General features: G+C 36.6%; 2 protein-coding genes across 2 annotated transcripts in view; one reads left to right on the top strand and one right to left on the bottom strand.

The window, feature by feature from the left end:
- Positions 1 to 1,075: 1,075 nt before the first annotated feature.
- On the top strand, positions 1,076 to 8,621 carry LOC129235995 (uncharacterized protein DDB_G0283697). Its single transcript, XM_054870117.1, has 3 exons — positions 1,076 to 1,425; positions 1,626 to 1,806; positions 7,638 to 8,621. Exons 1-3 carry the CDS (start codon positions 1,275 to 1,277, stop codon positions 8,272 to 8,274), a joined length of 969 nt encoding a protein of 322 aa, XP_054726092.1. The 5' UTR covers positions 1,076 to 1,274; the 3' UTR covers positions 8,275 to 8,621.
- Positions 8,622 to 8,749: 128 nt separating this feature from the next.
- Positions 8,750 to 21,246, bottom strand: part of LOC129237125 (ETV5-related protein Ets96B) — a 44,092-nt gene continuing 31,595 nt past the window's right edge. The window contains exons 4-7 of the mRNA XM_054871600.1: positions 21,056 to 21,140; positions 20,580 to 20,626; positions 9,357 to 10,041; positions 8,750 to 9,290 (exon numbers count right to left, since the gene is read on the bottom strand). Of these exons, the coding sequence (XP_054727575.1) occupies positions 8,750 to 9,290; positions 9,357 to 10,041; positions 20,580 to 20,626; positions 21,056 to 21,140 (1,358 nt within the window). The remainder of the gene's footprint in view (positions 9,291 to 9,356; positions 10,042 to 20,579; positions 20,627 to 21,055; positions 21,141 to 21,246) is intronic.

Genomic DNA, 21,246 nt, shown 5'->3' with positions numbered 1-21,246 from the left:
ATGACTGATGACTTCACCACACAGGGCAGTATTTTGTAAACTGCTACAACAATAATAATAGCGGGGTTCCGAACGCCTACGCAATCAATCGCGATTCAACGAACTTATTTATTAACCCTTTTGCACCATCGTTCGAAATGCGTGATGTACTCAAAATACCTTGTATTGGCAAGACTTACTGTTTGTTTTAATGAAAAATAATGTTATAGCGACTACCAAAATAATTTATTTTCCTTAAACTTTGATACAAAAATAATTTATTCCGGATTATGTCGTTCTTGGAGATAAGAGAGAACTTTTGTTCGCGGATTAGTCTGTCGAATGAGGCAAAAGCGTTAATTCACTCAAGTCAACTCATCATGGAACATTCCCGTCGCTCACCAAAATTCTATCTTACTTGACCACACGAATAACTACATAACTGTTTCAAATATGAAAATAAAGGAATCAAATTGTAACGAATTGGTTTGTTGCGTGGTGAAATAAGTTCGATGAAATTTGTGGGCGTAAGACACGAGAATGGGGCCGGAGGCCAGACATTCTTTGTGTACGCCTTCTTTGCTTCAAGCGTTCTTTGGTTTTCTGTTTTGATTCTTCAGTTTCTTTGCCAAGGTTTGTATATCGCGTTCCTATGACATCATGGCCTATATTGCTATGCTTATCTAATAGTTTTGTTACCTTCGGTCCACTCAATGGCTACAGACTACTCATGGAAATACACATGCATTCACATGCGCTGCCTCCCCAACAACAATTTTGTGAAAGAACCGGCTTCTGAAGCTAATATTATTTGACTCTCTTTTATTTTCTATGTACATAAGAAACAAAACATACAATTTCGATGTGTTCGTTCGTATGTTTGTAGATATGCATGCTTGTGGGCTGTTTTGTAGCCCATACTGGACGAGGTGCTCGACATACTTATGTACATATGCACACACTTCGGAAGAGCTACTTTACCAACCCCGTTTCCACCGCTCATATATATGTATGTATGTATTTGTACAAAAGCTTGCACAAACAAAAAATTCGATAATTTCAAATCTTTTCAGGTTCTACTTATGCGTTAGACATTAGCTCGTTATTAGTTGTGTGTTGCGTATCGTGTGGAACGGTCTGAAAATAGACGGGCTGAAATTTTTTAAGTTTAAAATTTATATGCAAAAGATAGAATACCTATTTGTCATTTAGTATTTTGCATATAGAGCATACTTACAAAAATATTTACCTACCTTCATATCTGTGGGAATATTTAAAACACATATCGCATAAAAATGTCGGACGCAGCGAATGGTGAGTCGAAATACGGCTTCAAGGACAAAGAGAAGGCGGAGGAGACATTACAGTTGCTCGAAAGTCATGATATGCAATACAGAAAGTTGACAGTGCGGGGATTGCTCGGGCGGGCAAAGCGTGTCCTTACCAGTGAGTACCTTTTACGCAAAGTATGTATGTATGTGTATATGTATGTATGTAAGTATATCCTTACGTCCATATTGCATACATATGTACATTTATGTGTGTATGTATAGAAGCAAAATATATACAAAATATTCGGTTAATGTCATCTAATTAATTAATTTCGTATTTGTTTTTTGTCACATCTACACTCATTTTCACCACAGTGACGAAGGCTGAGGAAAAAGTTAAAAACATCGGTGAAGCAATTGAAGTTTTCGAGAAATGGCTAGAGGAGAATGGGGGTGGTGCTGCTAATAAAAATTCCAAAACCGACAAAGAAGACAAAGTGGAAACAGTACCTGGCTTAGGATTTAAGGACAAAGAAGCAGCGGAAGCAACGCTGAGGTAATTGAGAGCGCTTTGCTCTTTTTTTGCTAAGAGACTATTATCAATGTCTTTACAATAAGAGTATGGTACATGCACAGGTATGTACCTGCATGTGTATGTAAAAGCACGCCATGGGGCAGTTAGGAATGAACTAAAACAAGGGTTTGAAGCATACGAAAATTAATTCATCCCTACCCGCATATGATTGACCCAAATTTGTTCAAAGCGTTCATTTTTATCAAATGATGTCTTTCTAAATACATTCATACATACATATGTATATACATATGTACGTATCACGGATGAGGAAAATACATCCATCATTCATGCATACGTAGTACAAAAACGACGTAGGACCATACCTACGCGCGTAAATTGTTTGTGTACGAGTATATTAAAACAATTAAGTGTATGCATACAAATTTACAAATACACGATGATGGCCTGCTGTTCTGTCACTTTTACTGAGATCATCACAAAAAATACAAATATGAACAAACCCAGCAGGAAAATATATCCAATCTTGTTTTTACATACAAGCAATTTATACATTTTGTACTATGATATCTCAAGAACCCCCAACTGTTTTAAATATCATACTTTTATATAGTAAATATGTATTAGCTTGAAGATCATTGTGGCTTGCAGTTTAACCTGTTATTTTTAATTAATTTTCTTAACTAAAAATATTTGTAATCTTTTTCATATATGTGTATGTATTTACATTCATTAAATACATCTTCAATTCATACTTAAATTGAAAGCAGCAAAAATGTGTGATTGCTAGAAAAATTATAATAAAATTAGGTGAAGTAAAAAGTTCTGAATGCTTTCCGATAGATGTGTTTAGTGCGCCAATCTCACGATATACATCGCATCGAGTTATATTAAAAGGCAATTCAAAAAAAGTAAGCTGACGGTATTGTGTTTAATGAAGGAAGATGTGTGTTACAAAGTTCCAAAACAAAATTGAAAAGGAAAGGTTGAAAAGTCAGGGCAGGCAATCAAAAAAATTGTCCTTTTTATTAACCTAATACAGTATCAATTGCACTAGAAAAAAGGTAATTCCAACGACGATTCCAGTTGTGGAAAATGTCGGTGAAATCATGAAAATTGTCTAGTCGGACCGCTATGTGAGCGCTTAATCCATTACACAGGAAATAACGATTAGTCAGAAAACTGTTTGGAATCATTTGCATAAGAATAATACATAATATATACACCCTTTATTGGGTGTTTGGCCGAACTCCTCCTCCTATTTGCGGCGACATCTTTATGCTTTTCAACAAATGAAGGATCTACAGTTTTAAGCTGCAGATGGTTTTTTATGAGAACCTTTTTCATGGCAGATATAAACTCGGAGATTTGCCATTACCTGTCGATGGGCGACCGCAACCATCTAACAAAGGATGTATTCAATTTATGTAGATATAAGCATATATAATTTTAAAATTTTTAAATTACACGATACTAGTTACAATCTAGCAAGTTTCTCACTAGTTTAGAGTTACGAATCCTCTGCAGGGTTTCTTATTGCATTAAACCAAAACACAAACACACTTACATATACAAGCACATACATAAGTATGTACAATGTGTACGTGTTTCCGAGAGGCAGCGAGTATTTTAAGCTTTGTATTCGACATTTGCACCAGAAACAAAAACATATGTTCATACACACATATTTACTACTAATGTGTGCACGTGTGTATATCGGCAAAAATAACTTAATGAAGCGTGGATAGATAGTGGAGAACCAAGTTTAGTAGAAAAACTATTTTCTCATTCTTGTGGAGTAGTTGAAGAATTCTCTTCCTTCTCTTTCATATTTATAAACACAAAAGTGAAAACAAATACATACATACATACATACATATTGAGGCAACTTAGAGAAAATTATTTACAAACGTACATACATACACTCGTGCTCACATAATCAAGTCAACTCATCTTCTTATAATATTCGGAATATTTTTCATGCTACATTTTTTCGTTAAAATTTTATAAAAATATAGTTCATTGCGTAAGAAATTCTTATAAATCAAAATTCCAAACTTTGTATAAAATTCACAAAAATTTAACAAATTTAAAAAATTGTCATCAAAATTTTCATCTTTTCAATCAGAAGAAAATTTCTGGGTGTGTAGTTTTATAGCGCATTAAATTTCGTATAATAAAATGCAAGTTTAAAGTCGCTTAACAATTACATTGATTTTTTGACAATTTTTTTGCGTGAGAGTTTTCTTCCATAAAAAAGGCTCCCGAACATGTACTTAGTATGGATCCGAGCTTAGGAATTTTTTGATGTACGCGTTTCGCAGTTTACCTTGCGTATTCGAAATGTATGAATGTATGTCTCTTATGACTGAATATCGAATTCTAATTCTAAAAAAATGGCGTACATCCACATTTCCGGAAACCTCTATAAGATGCTATAGAAATCGTTAATCACAACCGTGGTGTAATCACATTACCAAATACAATTTTAGAATTGTACATATATTTTGTAAATTAGTATTAAATGTAATTACATATTACTAAAATACTCGTAATTACATATACATCCCAATGGTAATGGGGTTCACGCTGTGGGAGCATGACCTCTCTCTGAAGTATATTCGATAAATTGGGCCCACTACATTAGCATTCTACAAAAGTGTTTCTTAGAATGTGCATATACATATGCATGTATGCTAATACAAGCTGCTACTTTGATCACTACCACGGCTAATTTCCCTACATAGAAATGTATATTCACTGACGAGTCAAAAAACAACCACTCCACGCCTTTTGCCGCATTCAATATAATGGAGCTATTCCTCCTAATTATGGTGTGTCTCTTTATGGGTGATTAAATTTGCGCCACCTTGTACTCTTGTGAGTCGTAAAAATAAAGTCACGATTATGCTGTTGGATATTTAAAAAAATATGTATGCTTACACTATGCCGTGTATAAATACACATTAACATGTATGTATGTACAAACATATCTACATATGCACATACATATGTACATATGTATGTAGTAGCGTAAATATTAAAATTGAAGTGGATGTCTCATCGTTACTGATATACTTACATATATGTATGTTTGTATGCATCACTCTTATATTAGTTTTAAATTAGATCATTTTAACGATATAGTCATGGGCTAGCATCTCTTGCAAGCGGAATAGACATTTCATTTTCCGATTTTTTCCTTCTGATATTTTGTAGAAGAAGCCCTATAAACAATTGGACTGCGATTGCCACTACGACCATTTTGCCAAATTTTTATACTTGTCATAATAGTTTTAAATTATGCTATCTGACACATTTGCTTATTTGTCATAACATACATACATATGTATGTACATAAATATATACATACATACATATGTGTGTATTTCACCTCAGCATTACTTGACCAAAAGCAGAGACCGACTGTACCATTTGTTCTCACAGTCACCATTTAATACAGTGCACACATCCACATACACTCATATGCGAACGCAAATTTGCCGAAGCACATGCACAAGCATGCGTCTGTACATATGTACATACATATGTAGATTCTCGTTACTTTTAACGGTTAATTTTTTATTTCTTGATTTTTTAATTTGTTTATTATTGTTTTATGTGTTTTCTAAATCGTTTTCGCTTTATAACGAAGGCCGAGTGCGGCTAAAATGCATGATGTCATGCCATATAAATATTTAGCAATCGTCACGATATGTCATAAGCGCCCTAAACCACGTTTCTTTCAATGCCTAAATGCCGATTTTGAATACAAAGTTCAGCAAAGTCTTGTTCGAGTTCGGCAAAATATGTCCGATTAAGAATTAGGTTTATGAGTAAATACAATCGAAGCGAAGCTTTGGGGGAACTATGGTCATGCATTGCTAAAATAAGAAGAATCACCTACTTGTATAAGGTGGCACAAAATTAATCACTCTATCAGAAGAGTTTTAATTTTTGTAAATGGCATTATATTTGACACTTGTAGACAGCTGCAGTATACAAACATGGAGAGCGTAAAGGACAAAACAAAGATTTCCATCACTCAAAATAATTTTTTTATTTACAGAAATAACCGACATTCATAAAATAATTACAATTTTTGCGATACTTTTTATGTTTATTTATATGTATGAAAATATCTTCGACAAGATTTCTTCATAAGGGATTACAAATTCATGTATGTACATATGTACACATAGGAGTGCCGGAAAGAATGTAATGCTAAATTTTCAATGGAAGAACGGTTATATTTAAAATTTCAATTTAAGTAAAACAAATGAGGTTAGGTTAGCTTGGTTGGCATTAAGCCACGCATAGACCTTTTGGTCCCTAGCGATATCAGATGGAGACCGACCTCTATAAATACTGAAAGTAGACACATCATGTAGAATGTCAACGCTTTTGGCGAATCTAAGCAGAGCTGGGAGATCCGCTTTTGAGACGTCTTCCAGACCCTCAAACAGTGAGGCTCCCAGGCATTTTAAACGCGTTCTTAATAATGCCGGACAAATGCACAGAAGGTGTTCTAAAGTTTCCTCAACCTCTTCTCTGCATTTCTTGCATTTATCCGTCTTAGCAATCCCTATTTTGGGAGCATGTGCGGCAAATATATTACAATATGTTCTGTCAGCATACCTATAATAGCTCTGCAGTCCTTTCCTGCGAGCGTAAGCCCGAATCGGGTCAGTTTTTTGTATTTTGTTCTACACATGCCTTTTGCTGTTTTGCATGTGGTAAGATTAGTCCACCTAGTTTCCACTCGCTTTTTCATGTAGGCGTCCATTTCGTTGTATGCAAACAAATTAGTTCCAAATAAAAATATAAGTAATTTTCATAATATCATACAAGATTATTTCTAACAGTTAGCATAAAATTCTTCAAAAGCTTTATAAAACGAAAAAACTCGAATATTTCGTTAAACATCCTCGGTTTTCAGCACTGTATCACATCTTCGTTGCATAGAGTCTATGCGATCCTGACAAGATGTTAATGGAACTCCTTTCCATGTCTCTTATACTACCTTCCATTAATCTGGAAGTCGAATTGGAATCATTCATTTAATCATCTAAACACTTTTTTATGTTGCTCACAGGTTTTCTATGGGGTTGAAGTCGGGAGACTGAGCAGGCCAACGCATAACTTCAATCCCGTTGACCCTAAACTATTCTTTTGCGGCCTGTTTGGGATCATTATCCTGCTAATATGCCCATCCCATTTCAGTGGCACTTTCGATTTGACAACTGGTACCATTAAATCGTCTAATATTTTCATATATGCGGTTTGATCCATGATGCCTTGAATCAAATAAATTGGCCCTACTCCGCTATACGAAAATCTACCCCATACCATAACTTTAGCGCCGCCATGTTTGACCGTATTTGTGGTGAATCGGGGGATGGGGATTATATTCCGTGTTGTGTGGGCGCTGAACATACTTTCTGGAGCCAGGACACATGCACCGCAAACTTTATATGGGCTTTCATCTGTTTCTTTGTCAGTAGCGGTACTTTTCGTGAACTTCTTGCGAATAATTTGTGTTGCCTCAAACGTCTGCGTTTCGACCCTAACTGGCAAACTAAGATCGACGCGGATGACCCTGGTTGATGACTCAGTAACTTTCTATATTCAGATTAACTTTGGTGGATATTTTGTGCTACGTCACTTGCATATGGTACAAAAAAGTTATGCATTCTTACACATTTTTCATGCCATGCTATTATTTTGTGGACAACTGTATGGCCATAAATATTATTCATCTTATGAATATGTAAATTATTACAGATAAATATAAATAAAATCGTTATAACAGTTTGACAAGCATATAAATATTATATTTTTTTTTTTTTCAGGATTCTCAAAGATCGTGATCCAGACTACCAAAAATTGGCCATCAAAGGCTTGATAGGTAGTTCGAAGCGTGTACTCTCCGGCACGAAGAATGAAGATAAAATAAAATCAATTCAGGAGGGTGTCAAGATACTAGAGCAATTCTTGGAGAAGTTTGAAACAGAAAATTTAATAAAAAATAATCGTGCATACCTCGCATACTCGATTATCGAACAATTGCCCGAGGCGAACGATGAGCTGGCAGCTGAATTTGTTAAAGCCTATGGTGGGGCCAAGGCCAAAGGCAACTATAAGCATTTACGCACCATGTATCCAGAAGAGGATGACTCTACGTCATGGGATATTATACGCAATCGAAATATTACAAAAATTTTGGAAAAACTAAAGGCTGAGGAAGCGAAATTGTTTGATGCCGAGACTGGTGCACCGACAGAGATCCATCTGGAACTTATACACTGGGCTTACAGTCCACAGCCAGATAAAGTGAAAGCATATTTGGAGAAGAATGCAAAGAAAAAGGCGGAGAAACGTAAGATTGCACAAAAAGAAGACTCCAGCTCTGACGAAGATGACAGTGATGATGACGATGATGATCGTGATGATGGAGAGACACCAGAAAAGAAGAAGAAGATGGAATAGTGCGTGCAGGAGATTATGTAATTTTGTTAAAATTCAAATATGCATACCATATTTATATACATAAATATGTATGTATGAGTGTCTGTCAATATTTATTAAATACATACATAAAAATGTACATAAAATAAATTTCTGTACTTACATAGAGATGTAAGCGGCCATGATGAAAAGTATGAATGTATGTGCAGATTTTTTTGCAATTGTAAAAATATTTATATCCGTACATGTATACATAAATGTATGTATATGTGCAACATATCAACGACAAAAATGACAATTGAGTGTAAAAAATTTCAGAAACGTCAATAAAATCTATCAAATTATCCTACTCGGGACATTCCCGCAAAGATTTGCTTTTATTTATTTTATTTTGATCTGCTTCACATAATTTTATTATAATATATACTTTTCTAAATTACATCTATACACACAGATTATAGCTGCAGCATAAGTATTTTGATATTTGTATTTTATTTTAATATTTGTGGAGTGGACTGCTGTAGAAAATACTATCACTACTCGATCTCGCGCTAGCACCGTTCAACTGTGTCACAAGGCTCCTTTCCCTTTCGTCAACGCTGTGCTCCATCGTGTGATCCCCGTTAATGGCTAACTCACTCCTGCTCAATAGGTTACCGTTACCGTTCGACTCAGACAAATTTTTTGACGACGACAGTGTTACGGCTGCAGCCGCCGCCGCCGCTGCTGCTGCTGTGGACAAGATGTGGGTGTGGTGGTCATTTTTCGTTGCAGTCGAGGCGGCGTTTGTCGCATTCGCCAGATGGCCGTAAGCCATATTAAATAACGCCTCTGGATCGCATACAAAGCGATACACATACCGTTCTCCATTGACCTTTTGCATGATGCCCTTTTCATAGTAGTAACGTAAACTGCGCGATAATTTATCATAATTCATGGCTGGTCGATTCTTCTGCAAACCCCAACGACGCGCTACCTCCTCTGGCTCGATGAGCTTAAACTCCATGCCCCGACCCGTCCAGGCAATACAACTTGAGCTATTCAAAATTATGTTCATACATTTTATATAATATTTTATTTGGGCTCCAATGCATATTTCTTACCTCGTTGTGGGTTCGTCCAGTAGAGCCACAAGAAACTGCCACAATTGTAACGATCCACGCCGCTGCGTTACTGTTTGGCTTGTCGAAATCGCATTGTTGTAAAGACCATCGTATTTGATGTCTCCATCGGTTGATGACACAGTAGTCGAGTCCACAGTGACTGGCCGCAGTGCGTAAGTTGATGATATGGTTGAATTGTAGGGACTGTCATATTTGAGATCAACTTCTGTTGAGCTTGTCGATGGCAGGGATAACGATGCGGTGGGTGATAATGAACCGTTGGTACGCAGGCTATACGAGTTGCTATTTGTTGTACAGTAAGGGTGCTGATGATACATGCTTGTAGCGCCGGTGGTTATGATGGCTCCATGACCGAACTTGTAGGCTGTTGTATGGGCGGATAAGTGACTACTGGGATGCGGCTGATGCAACATGTGAGGGTGGCTCGGTGTATGAGCATGTGTGTGCGTTGGTAGTGACTGTTGAGTGGCGGGATGCGTATGTGTATGTGACTGTAAATGCATATGAGTGGGATGATGTGTTAGTGGCTGATGAGAATGTCCATTCAAATGTGTCGTAGTCGAATCGGGATGCTCGACCTTAGTACTGTGGTAGTGGTGACCAATTGGAATCATATTTGTTGTCGCAGCTGATGTCGGATTGCTGCAAAACGTTAGAGCTGATTCTGTGTAAATGTAGAAATATTTCATACTATATTTTAAATGTTTATTTTTTATAGCATTAACATGATCTATACTATTTGTTCATTTATTTGATTACTGTGTAGCAGTTTCTTAAAGAGCCCTTCCTAACACTCTTCTTTCTAATTCCCTAATTTAAAAAAATGCATTAATAAATCTTAATTCATTTTGCAGGCCTGTTTTTTTGTATGAAGAGGATGGTCGGATAAACGCATGCCTACTGACTGGAAGTTAGGTGACCATTCCAGAAACATTCTGTTATCTGTGCCAACTACTTACCTTTTAAGTAATTGAATTGTTCAGCCCGGTAAATCTATTTCTGTCTATTTTAATTTTTTTTCTTGGAGTTTTTTACTGTTATTATTATTTATTGAATCTATTAATTAATCTTAATAAGGTTTCGACTCTTAACCTAAATTATAGTACCTACAGCTTTTTGAAGAAGGTCAAGGTTGTTATAAGGGCTTCAAATATGCGTCACAGGGTTAGAAGGTCAATTCTTTTGAGAGGTACAGCCTTTGGTAGTATCATAGTTTTGTTGGATTCCTGCTGTTTCTGTTGCCACTAATGGAACATTTAGGTCTCGGTGGATATTTTCAATGGTTATGTATCACGGCGCTCCAGTAACCATTCTTAATATCAGGTCAGCCCATAAGTTCGTGCGTTCATGGTTTAAAAATTAATAAAAAAAATGTTTAAAGTATTTATGGTCGCCGCCGCAACCGAATTGGTTGGTGCGTGATTACCATTCGGAATTCACAAAGAGAATTTTGGTTCGAATCTCGGTGAAACACAAAAATTAAGAACATTTTTCTAATAGGCAGGCAATGGCAAACCTCCGAGTGTATTTCTGCCATGAAAAAGCTCCTTATAAAAATATCTGCCGTTGGGAGTCGGCTTGTAACTGTAGGTCCCTCCATTTGTGTAACAACATCAACACGCACACCACAAATAGGAGGAGGAGCTCGGCCAAAAACTCAATAAGAGCGTACGCGCCAATTATATATATATATATACAATGTCTTCTTTTAATTCCCTGCTCAAAAAATTGTTTGTCCTTGGAGCCAAAATACGCTCGTTATCTCTTTTTATAGCTTCTTTTGAGGAGTAGTTCTTGTTACTCATATGGGATTGAAGTCCACGGAAAAGGTGATAATCACAAGGTGCAATATCCGGAGAGTATGATGGATGCGACATTAGCTCCCATCCGAGCTCGTTCAGCTTACCTAATGTTTGCCTTGCGGTGTGAGGTCTTGCATTGACGTGGTGAAACAAAACTTTGCGGCTATTCACTAAAGACGGTCGATTTTTGTTAAGTGCGCCAGGTTTGATAGCTGATGGGGATAATAATCAGCAGTTATGGTCTGGTTTGGTTCCAGAAGTTCATAATAAACAATACCGGCCATATCCCACCAAATAGACAGGCGAATCTTCTTGGGGTGAAGGCCATCTCTAGGGGTCGGTTCTGGTGTTTCATCTTTATCTAACCATTTGCGTTTGCGAACTGGATTATTGTAAAGGACCCATTTTTCATCACCAGGTTGGCGACGGGAAGTCTTTGCGGAACCCATTTCCCCAGCTTTGAAACCTTTCCCAACTGAACCAGGTGCCTGTGAACTGTTCCATGCGATGAATTTAACCTCTGACCTATCATATCGACTGTCGAATTTGGCTCAGCAAGGGGTCGGAGTTAAAGACTTTAGGACGACCAGCGCGTGGGGCATCGTCCACGTCGCAGCTACCACTTCGGAATTTTGAAAACCACTTTTGCGCAGTTCTTACACTCACGGTATCCTCTCCGTGAACAGTGTTTATTTCTGCAGCAGCAGTTGTTGCATTTTTACCACTTTTATAAAAAAAAAAATACAAAATATGCCTCTTATACGCGTTCGAAGATTCCATTTTATTTTTTAACAACACGTGCTTCTATCCGCGATTAAAATCACTTATTGAATGCACATATATCAAAGAAAATATAAATATGTAGTTCCGTATATTCCGCGAATAATTTTTGTATGCAAAAATCATACAAAAGTGAGATTATGGGTAAAATACGCACGAACTTATGGACCTGATATTTTAGATTGTCTTCGTTGTGTAATTGCAATATTGCTGGCACTTGCATTACTCCACAGTTGTGACGCATACGTCCAGATTGGCTTGATGATTGTATTGTAGAGAAGGATTCTGTGATCAAGGCTAAGCCCGGAACGGGAATTGATTAGCCAATGAAGATCTTTCGTTTTTGCTTCATCTGTCCACTTTTGGCCTCAACGTGGCTTTTCCATGTCAGGCGCCTGGCCATACGAATACCAAGGTATGTAACTTCTTTAGAATGAAGTATGAGTGTCGCTTCTATTTAGCGGGAAAGTCACATGCTTACACTTTTGCTCATTCACTTTGATGCGCCAGTCTGTCAACTACTTTACTATGTGTTTCAGATGACTGTTGTGTTCATCCGACGATCTTATTGGGCACTCGAAGCGGCAAAGGATTGCTGTGTCGTCAGCAAACGTGGATATAAATATTTGCGGGCTTGTTGGAAGGTCAGCCGTGTATATTACATATGAAAGCGGACCGAGTACACTGCATTGTGGTACGCCGGCTTCAATATCGACTTCATCAGTTCTTCTTCTTCTTCTTGATTTCATCAGTTAGGTAGTTTTTATATCTTACCATAAACACCTGACTGCTGCCGTCGTAGCGGAATGGGTTGGTGCGTGACTACCATTCGGAATTCAGAAAGAACAGGTTCGAATCTCGGTGGAAGATCAAAATAAAGAAAAAGTTTTTTCTAATAGTGGTCGCCTCTCGGCAGGCAATGGCAAATCTCCGAGTGTATTTCTGCCATAAAAAAATTCCTCATAAAAAATATCTGCCGTTCGGAGTCGGCTTGAAGCTGTAGGTCGCCCCATTTGTGGAACAACATCAAGACGCACACTACAAATAGGAGGAGGAGCTCGGCTAAACACCCAAAATGGGTATATGCGCCAATTATATGTATATAAATACCCGATTTGTAAGATAAGATTCTAATATTTTGTGTGAGTTTTGTGGCAGAGTGCGTTTCTGGAGTTGACGAAATAAGAGCGCGATTTTACCAGCCCACTCCAATTTGGGAAAGAAGCAAGTCGAATCATTAAATAAACAGTTCGTAGCAAATGTTTTGTCTATTATAGCACAATTATTAACACCTACATATAATGACGTCAGCCGCTCTCAATGAATAAAAGATACAGTTTATAAGTTTTTCACCGATTCTGTCCAATTCTATTGCATTGTATATTGTCTAGATATGAATAAACCACGCGGCAGAGAAAGCCGCTAAGATAGCATCCCTACTCAGTAAATTGATGGCAAACACAGGGGGGACCAGCTTAATGGAAACGATAAATAATAATGGCTACCACGCTCTCCATTCTCTTATACGGGCAAATGCGCTAAATTAAAATTATCTGTAGAAGCTCCTAGCATCGGTACCGCACAGTATTAGGGCCAGCTGCACAAGTGATAAGGGTTCAATGCTAATAGATTTACTAGTCTTTGAGATGAAAAAGGTGTGGGCATCAAAGAAAGAGAGAATGGAAGAAGGAGTTAGCAAACCTACAGCTAATACCGTTGGAGAAACGAAACACGTGGCAGGAGTCAATTTTTATGCCACACAAATGCTCTCACCACTGCCCCGGTATTTCTAGAAAAGATGGTATTCAAGAGCAAAATGAAAAGGGTACAAAGTTCAGCATCCATGCTTATCCGGAAGTGCTGCCCTCTACGGCAACCTTGGCTCTTGGGACTATATTTGACCTTCTCCTCATGGATATCTGTGACAAATTTCAGGATAATTGTAACACTATCAGACTGAATACAAGCCTATCCTGGAAAGATTCCAATTTTGAGAATATGGAAAGGAGACGGCACAAGAATAAATATTAGGGGCGGCGGCGGTATCCATTCAAAAGTGCAGTAGCTGAACCTAAGTCAATGGCTAACTGACTATTGCAACGTCTGTCAAGTTAAGTTAATATATATAAAAGAGCTTGCATTGTGGGTCAGGGACTGGTCTGTTGCAGCATAACCGATCACAACCTGCTCCGACAGTCAAGCTGGTATAAAACCTCTACAGGGTTAAAATACATCATCCAAAGTAGCAACCGAATGTAGAGCTGCTCTAAATGAGTTGGCTAAGAGGGACATCATAAACGTTGCCTGGGTCTTGATTCAGTAAATTCTACCCAGTATGTGAGCATCTCTTTATCCTCCAGTAAGCTCTTAATCCATTCGGTCTACATCACACAATCAAACATTAGATGGACCACTGAGCATACTTGTGAGGCAACTAGATAGGTCTGTCATAGAAGGAAGGAAGGCAGAACTAGACCGGCCTTCCATTGGTGCCGTACTCGTTATCATCACCATGCACTGCTTAATAGGAACGCATGGGAAACGTATGTTGTTTTCCTCTACTGTCTGCTGTCTCAGTTTCAAGTAGAAGGAGGAGGTGAATAGAGTTGTACAGTTCCTCAACCCTTCTCTTGTTCTTGCCACTTACTTTGGATGTCTGGTAGACTATAAATCCCCAGCCATCCACAATATTTCATCGTTTATTAAAGAGACGAAGTGGTATCAACACATTAGGAATTACAGGATAAACTTAAGTTGGTGGTCCTCCAGACCTGAGTGGAAAGTGGTAACTACCGTAACCTAGCCTAAGCTTAAAATCCACTTTCGAGTATTATGGTATTTTATACCTCTTTTTTTTACTATATAAAACAAATTCAACCTCAATGAATTACTTTGATCCTTGTGACAAGATGGTAACTATCATTTCAGCAAAAAACCAATCGCTCCTCTCTTAAAAATGAGTGAGGAAGATATTCTTTCTAATCAGCTTATGCGCTTTTTCTTCATTTTTATGCAGTTGACATAAAGGATTGAAATGAGGTGGATTCTTATATTTTGAGACATTTTCTGGAAGAATTTGCGTAAACTTGTCGATTGTCGGCTTACGACTCTCCCTGGCTATCAATAAGAAACGGCTCACTCAAGAGCCGAATCTACGCTATCGGAGAGACCTGGATTTATATTCGTTCAAGGACTGTCTTCCAACAGCATTCCATAAAATAAGTTTTAGTAAGTGTTATTATAAAAAGAGCCATAATTATCTCTAAAAATTTAGTCCTAAACTTCTCCACAGCCTGATTCTTCAGATTTGTTAGCAAGGATAAGTATACTTGTATGGTACATATGTATGTACGAAGAAATTGGAAAAGCTATAACAAATTGATATTTTGCTATAGAAAACTAAATTTTATGAATTTAGGTTTCTTTGTTTTTAATTTTGAATATATCAGTTTAGTACATTTATAATTATGTTAAATTTTAGTTTTTTTTTTTAATAAGTCTCTAGTAAATTAGTGTTTTAAAAAGGTTTCACGTTCAATGACCGTCAGTGGTAATTATATCCTTCACTTCAAGTGAGTTTGTAGACTAGTTTTTACCTTAATTGTCTCCCACCCTTTAAGCACCACTGCGAGTACGAGTATCTTCACTCATTTAATTTCTCATTGAATGTTCACTTAAAAGCTCAATATGTTACAAATTTACACCGAACTTCATGTGCATTGGCCAACAAAACAACAGCTAATCGCAACAACAGTTTATGCGTTTGAAATGGCTTGCGGATGTCTATTAAATATTCAAAGGATACCTTGGCTCGCCGTGCATAATCTATCAGCTACGTAATTTTGTACAGCAAAAGCAAAATCATTTTTACAATAAGAGACAGGAGTGTGCATGTAAACAAAACCAAAAAGCCAATATAAAGCATTAAGACTCTCGGAATGGAAGAGCAGCATCATCAAGTCCCTTGAGGTAGAGAAGTATGCACCTCACTATGTTTGCACCGTAAGGGGGTTGAAGAGGGCTTTTATTGAAAAAGGAAAAAAAAAACGGGTGCTAATGTTGATGTTAAAGGTGATGAGGTTTGTTATGATGGGATGGTGAAGCAAGGAACAATATTCAAATTTATGCACGCTTAAATACATACTTCATATGTATGTGCCGATGTGCGTGCATTTACAGTGAAACGTGGATTTATAATAAGGACTCTCTCACGGAGGTACATATTGTATGATATATGGTTCTAAGACTCGTCATGATGCAAACTTCAGTATACGTAATGGAATTTTGAAGGAGAATGCAGGCACATCTACATACCACTCTCAAGACCTCAACTTTAGCACTAGATGACTTCGCGGTAACCTTAAAATTCGCATGCACGTGTCTGTGCAAATCTCCTTAATTTGAGCATCGGAACTTAATGTAACAGTTGATCTAATTTTTAACGCGGTTTTTTACACAGAGACTTATCTGCCCCAACAATCCTTATTAGAAGAGGATCCATAGTACTCAGTACGTAAATGAAGGGTGACACATTTTAGCCAGAAGAGGAATATGGAGGGACATGGAGGGGCATGAAGGGATATGAATCCATTTCTGATATCACTTTAATCACTTAAGGGGTAACACCATTGTACACGCGTAAAATAAACACGATTTTTAAAGAATTTTTTTGTATAGAAGGAAAGGGGAAACAATCACTCTGATTTGGGAAGTTATTACTTATATACTAAAATACAAAACTACAAAGTTTTATCGAAAAATTTTACAAAATGGCGGGATTGGAGACATTTTTGTAATGTGGTTTCTCTTGAAGGAGCTCCGCGTCACGCAGCACAGAGGGTGCAAATTTTAATCTGGAACAAAGAAACATTTTTTTCTTAATCTAGATAAGAATAGCTAGAGAAACATGTAGGGGATTTAAAAAATATTTATTTTTGTGGAATTAGCAAGCATTTGAAGGAAAAAACTCTAGTTTGGACTAAAAAAACGGCACTTAAATAATTATAACAATCGTTTAAATTAATCTATCGAAAATCCCCTACGCTCTTCTCTTAAGAAGGTTATTATACAGACGTAGTGAAAAACCTGATTAAAAATATTTAAAATTGTTTGAGTTATGCTGCGTGCCAATTTCAGAAAACGTGTTTTGAGAAAAACGCGTTTAAAGTTTGGAAATTTGGAGAAGTCGTTAGGTAGCAGTCACTAACGCTTGGTTAAAAGCTTAAAATATTTATGAAATAGACTTCGGTAACGTATAAAACTTTTTGTTCTGTATTTTAAAAGGTTCAAAGAATTGTTTAAGCTTATAAAAAAAAATAAATTTTTTGAAATTTCTACAGTGGTGTTACCCCTTAAATCCTTTCATTTCAAGAAGAATGGCAAAATTCGCAGCAGTGAATAGGTTAGAGGTATGTGACGTGCATTCAAGAACGAAGATGACTTTTTTTCATAAAAAACGTTTATTTATTAAACAATCTCTATTTTGCCCCGTCAAAGCAATCGCCTTCCGATCCTCGAAACACCTCTGTTGGAAGAGTTCTTTCATATAGCCTGAGCTCTTCCAGCGATGTGGACTTTATCTCGACAATTGTGGCAAATCTACGTCTTATCATAGGTATTTTTGTTTTGAACCAGTTCTTTTTTTTGATATCGAAAAATCACCTAGCACTTGAAAACACGTATAATCTTTGTATCTGTCAAAAATAATCTAAATATGTCATATAGTGGAAACTTTAAAAATATGTTAAAAAAACGAAAATCGAATGCATGTTATCCGCGAGACTTGAAAAGCCACCTCGTGCCATTAGAGGGAAAGCAAAACTATTAAAAAACCCAATTTGTCCGACTGAACATTAAACTGATTTCGGGATATTTATAAATACTGGTAAAAAGTCATCATTCTCATTCGGCCTTGGCTGATTCCTTCCACTTGTTCACCTTGAGTTTCCTCATGTCGCCTTCTAGTTCGTCAATCCATTTGATCTTGGTGTGCCTCTTGATTTTGTTGCAAATAGTTCAGCGTCAATTATTTTTCCTTGAGCTCTCGTGAGGTCCATTTTTAGTGTTTGAGCTTCGTCTTAACTTTGAGCTTAGTAGTTCATCTTCTGGTTGTGCTTAGCTTGCGTTGCTCAACATTACGACCCGTACAGCATAACTGGTGTCACATAGGTTTTGTATATCTTTCCCTTAATCCTTAATAACATTTTTCTCTCACATAAGACGCCTGTCAGGCTTCGCCACTTTAACCACGCCGCAATAACTGTGTGTGTCACATTGTCGTTGGTCTGTTTCTACTTTGCCAAACAGTAGGTGCAGGTATTTGGTTTTCTTCACATGTTTGAGTTGTTTGTCTATATTTTTAATCATTCCAAGTGTTCAGTTTTCTCTCCAGGCAAGCGGGGTCCTCGTTAATGAAGACCGTAAAGGATATTCTATGGAGGTTTGTCTTAAACTTAGGCTGCCGGATTCCAATCCGGCTGTGGGCGGGCTTGCTTTATTTATTGTTTTTGTCTTTTAAGTTAGTTATTACAAGGTGACTTCACCTTGTATAATGTTTCCTATATTATATTTGAGCTTTCTTGAGTATCAAATTTTTGTTCGTGCAAGTTTAGCTTCATAAAAAACGAAAAATTGTATTGATTTGAACTGTTTTCTTGCTCACCTAATTCTTGTTAGTTCAGGTTTTACTGTATTTATTTAAAACTAGCAAACCCGGCCCCCTTCGCTGGGCACACTAAAATAGAATAGATATGGTTTAGAACAGAAAATATATGGTTTTCATATTATTTATTTCTTTATTCAAGCGCTTTGGCATAAACAATATTTTTTGTTTTTCTATTTGTTTTTGAGTAAATATAAAATATAAATTGAAAATCAGGAAAAAAGAAGATTGTTTTTAAATTTCAAATCAACGCAAATGAATAACTAAGAAACAATCGTCTTTTTTCCTGATCATCCATGAATTTTTCGTTTCAATTTATATGTTTTATTAAGCATTGGAGCTTTTTTAACCATTATCCATTTATATTTTTCAAAAAAAAAAAAACGAAAAAAATTGTTTTTTCCACGAACACATAATTTCATTCGGATTTCACATTAAATTCTCAAATTTCGTAAGAAATTATTCACTGTTCCAAAATCCACTCCAAAAAAATTCACAAACAATTTTTACATGTTGCACTTACGTTTTTTCCTTATGGCATCCAAATCAGAAAGAAATATTGACACATTGTAACTCACACTGTCAATTTGACAGTTCAGTTCCGCCCCAAGCGTTAAAAAAGTAAGCGACATTATGGCTGGCTCAAAAGAGCGCTGTACCCGTTGCCACTGCTCCGAATTACAACCAAACTTTACGAAACCCATTTTCAATACTTACTTAACAATGTGCATAAGTTTGGTTTAATTCGGTGCAAAAACACAGCGGGCCCACGTTTTGGCATATATTTCGAGACCCTAGTCATCAATAGGTATGAAAATTACCCCGTATTAAAGCACTTATCAACAGCTTTCATTTGATACCCATATTGTACATACACATCCGAAGGTTATCCGGGTCCACGTTTTGACCTATATCTCGAGCCCTATCCACCAATAGGTATCCAAACTATACGGAAACCATCTTCAATACCTTCTTAACAATGTGTGTAAGTTTGGTTTAATTCGGTGCAGACACGGCCGGTTAGCGAACACACACAAAAAGTTGACTTTATTTTATATATAAGATTTTTTTCAGTTTGTGTCCGAAAAATCCAAATATCTTACGGAACCCTATTTTTTTCCAAAATAAAATGTAATCCATGTTACTCGTGGATAATGTAGTTTTCGAATGGTGAAAGAATTTTTAAAATTGGTCCAGTAGTTTTTGAGCCTATTCGTTACAAACAAACAAACAAACAAACAAAGTTTTCCTCTTTATAATATTAGTATAGATAACTTTTCTTCAATTCATGATTTATACAAAAATGTGTTACAAAATAACTAACTTTTTCTTGTAGAATTATTTAGCATCTCTTTATCGGCTACTTTGCAGTGCTACTTCATAAAAGACTCTCAGTATTGAAAAACTATACAAATGTACAATAGTTCAGTTAAAATCCTTAACTTTATGACTCCATATCTAGCACTCCTACGTTTTGATATTCTGATATGCCGACAATATTGATTGTCAATTGGATTAGCGATTATGCGGCTGTTGTTACAGCATAAATATATTACACACGCATACATACAAACACACAAACTCCTTAATAGGCGCTGTGTTTGTTGTTGAATTTGTAAATCGTGCCGCGTATTTTTTATTAGAGGCAAATTAAATAAAAACAAATTGAATTATAATCGCACACGCCACAATATCTGCGGCACAAGTTGCAAGCATGAGCCTGTTGACAGGCAGCTGATAGCCGCGGTGCATCCCGATGCTGGATGCCTCCACAATGTGTAATTTAAATAAATGAAGCTCTTCGTTAGATGCCACCTGTGTAGCTGTCTACTGACGGTTTACTTTTATAAACGCATTTGCTCACTCTTTTTCGCTTTTCTGGTTTATTATATAATATTTATGTGGTGTAGTTATGTTAAGGATGTATATGTAAATTCGATTTATTTGCTGGTCTCTTACCTTGGTCGTTCTTTTTAAGAATCCCTGCGGGCGGTGTTGATGGGAATCTTGAAGGGTGGCAGCGTTTTCAATAAAATACGATACAATACATATACATTTATATTATTTAAAAATATTGTGAAATTTTAAACCACAACAAAAATGCATGAAAGACGTTCAAGCGTAAGAAAAATGCTGTTTGTTGCAATTTTTCGCGGCAGCTTTAAATGATGCTTAAAAGATCTTAATTTTATTGAACTACTTGCTGTGCTAAGTTTCTTTGATCTTCTATCGATGGTATCTTTTTCGATAAACTCGAAATTAAGCGACTTTCACCAATCTGTGTATGTTCTTACTTAAAACTGCATGTATGTACATATGTACATAACAACATACATATACACTTAGCTAAGTATTTTTTCTAATTTGACTTCTGCTTTATTTGTGAGGCTTTCATGAATTGTATGTACACTCACTCCATTGCTGGCTTTGCTTACCTGTAGCAATAAGGATGTGTCACAGCGGGAATGTCGAAAAAAGCTGTTGAGGAAGTTCTTTCGTGACGCACTCCTTTGGCGATTGCTGCAATAGACATTAAAGATTAAGAAATGAAAGAAAGATTATGCAATATGTGTATATGTATGTGCATAAACCTATGTAGGCATTTCATTGAGTACGCCTGTTTGCA

The sequence above is a fragment of the Anastrepha obliqua genome, chromosome 1 (assembly GCF_027943255.1).
Source record: "Anastrepha obliqua isolate idAnaObli1 chromosome 1, idAnaObli1_1.0, whole genome shotgun sequence".
NCBI lineage: Eukaryota > Metazoa > Arthropoda > Insecta > Diptera > Tephritidae > Anastrepha > Anastrepha obliqua.
Note: the sequence above shows the minus strand (reverse complement) of the source record. Positions and strands in the feature narration are given on the sequence as shown.

Bases quoted from the DNA above. Each gene is read 5' to 3' on its own strand.
- LOC129235995 (XM_054870117.1), top strand. From the start codon at position 1,275: ATGTCGGACGCAGCGAATGGTGAGTCGAAATACGGCTTCAAGGACAAA. The intron at 1,426-1,625 runs GTGAGTACCTTT...TTTTCACCACAG, and splicing joins GGCAAAGCGTGTCCTTACCA to TGACGAAGGCTGAGGAAAAA. The intron at 1,807-7,637 runs GTAATTGAGAGC...TTTTTTTTTCAG, and splicing joins GCAGCGGAAGCAACGCTGAG to GATTCTCAAAGATCGTGATC.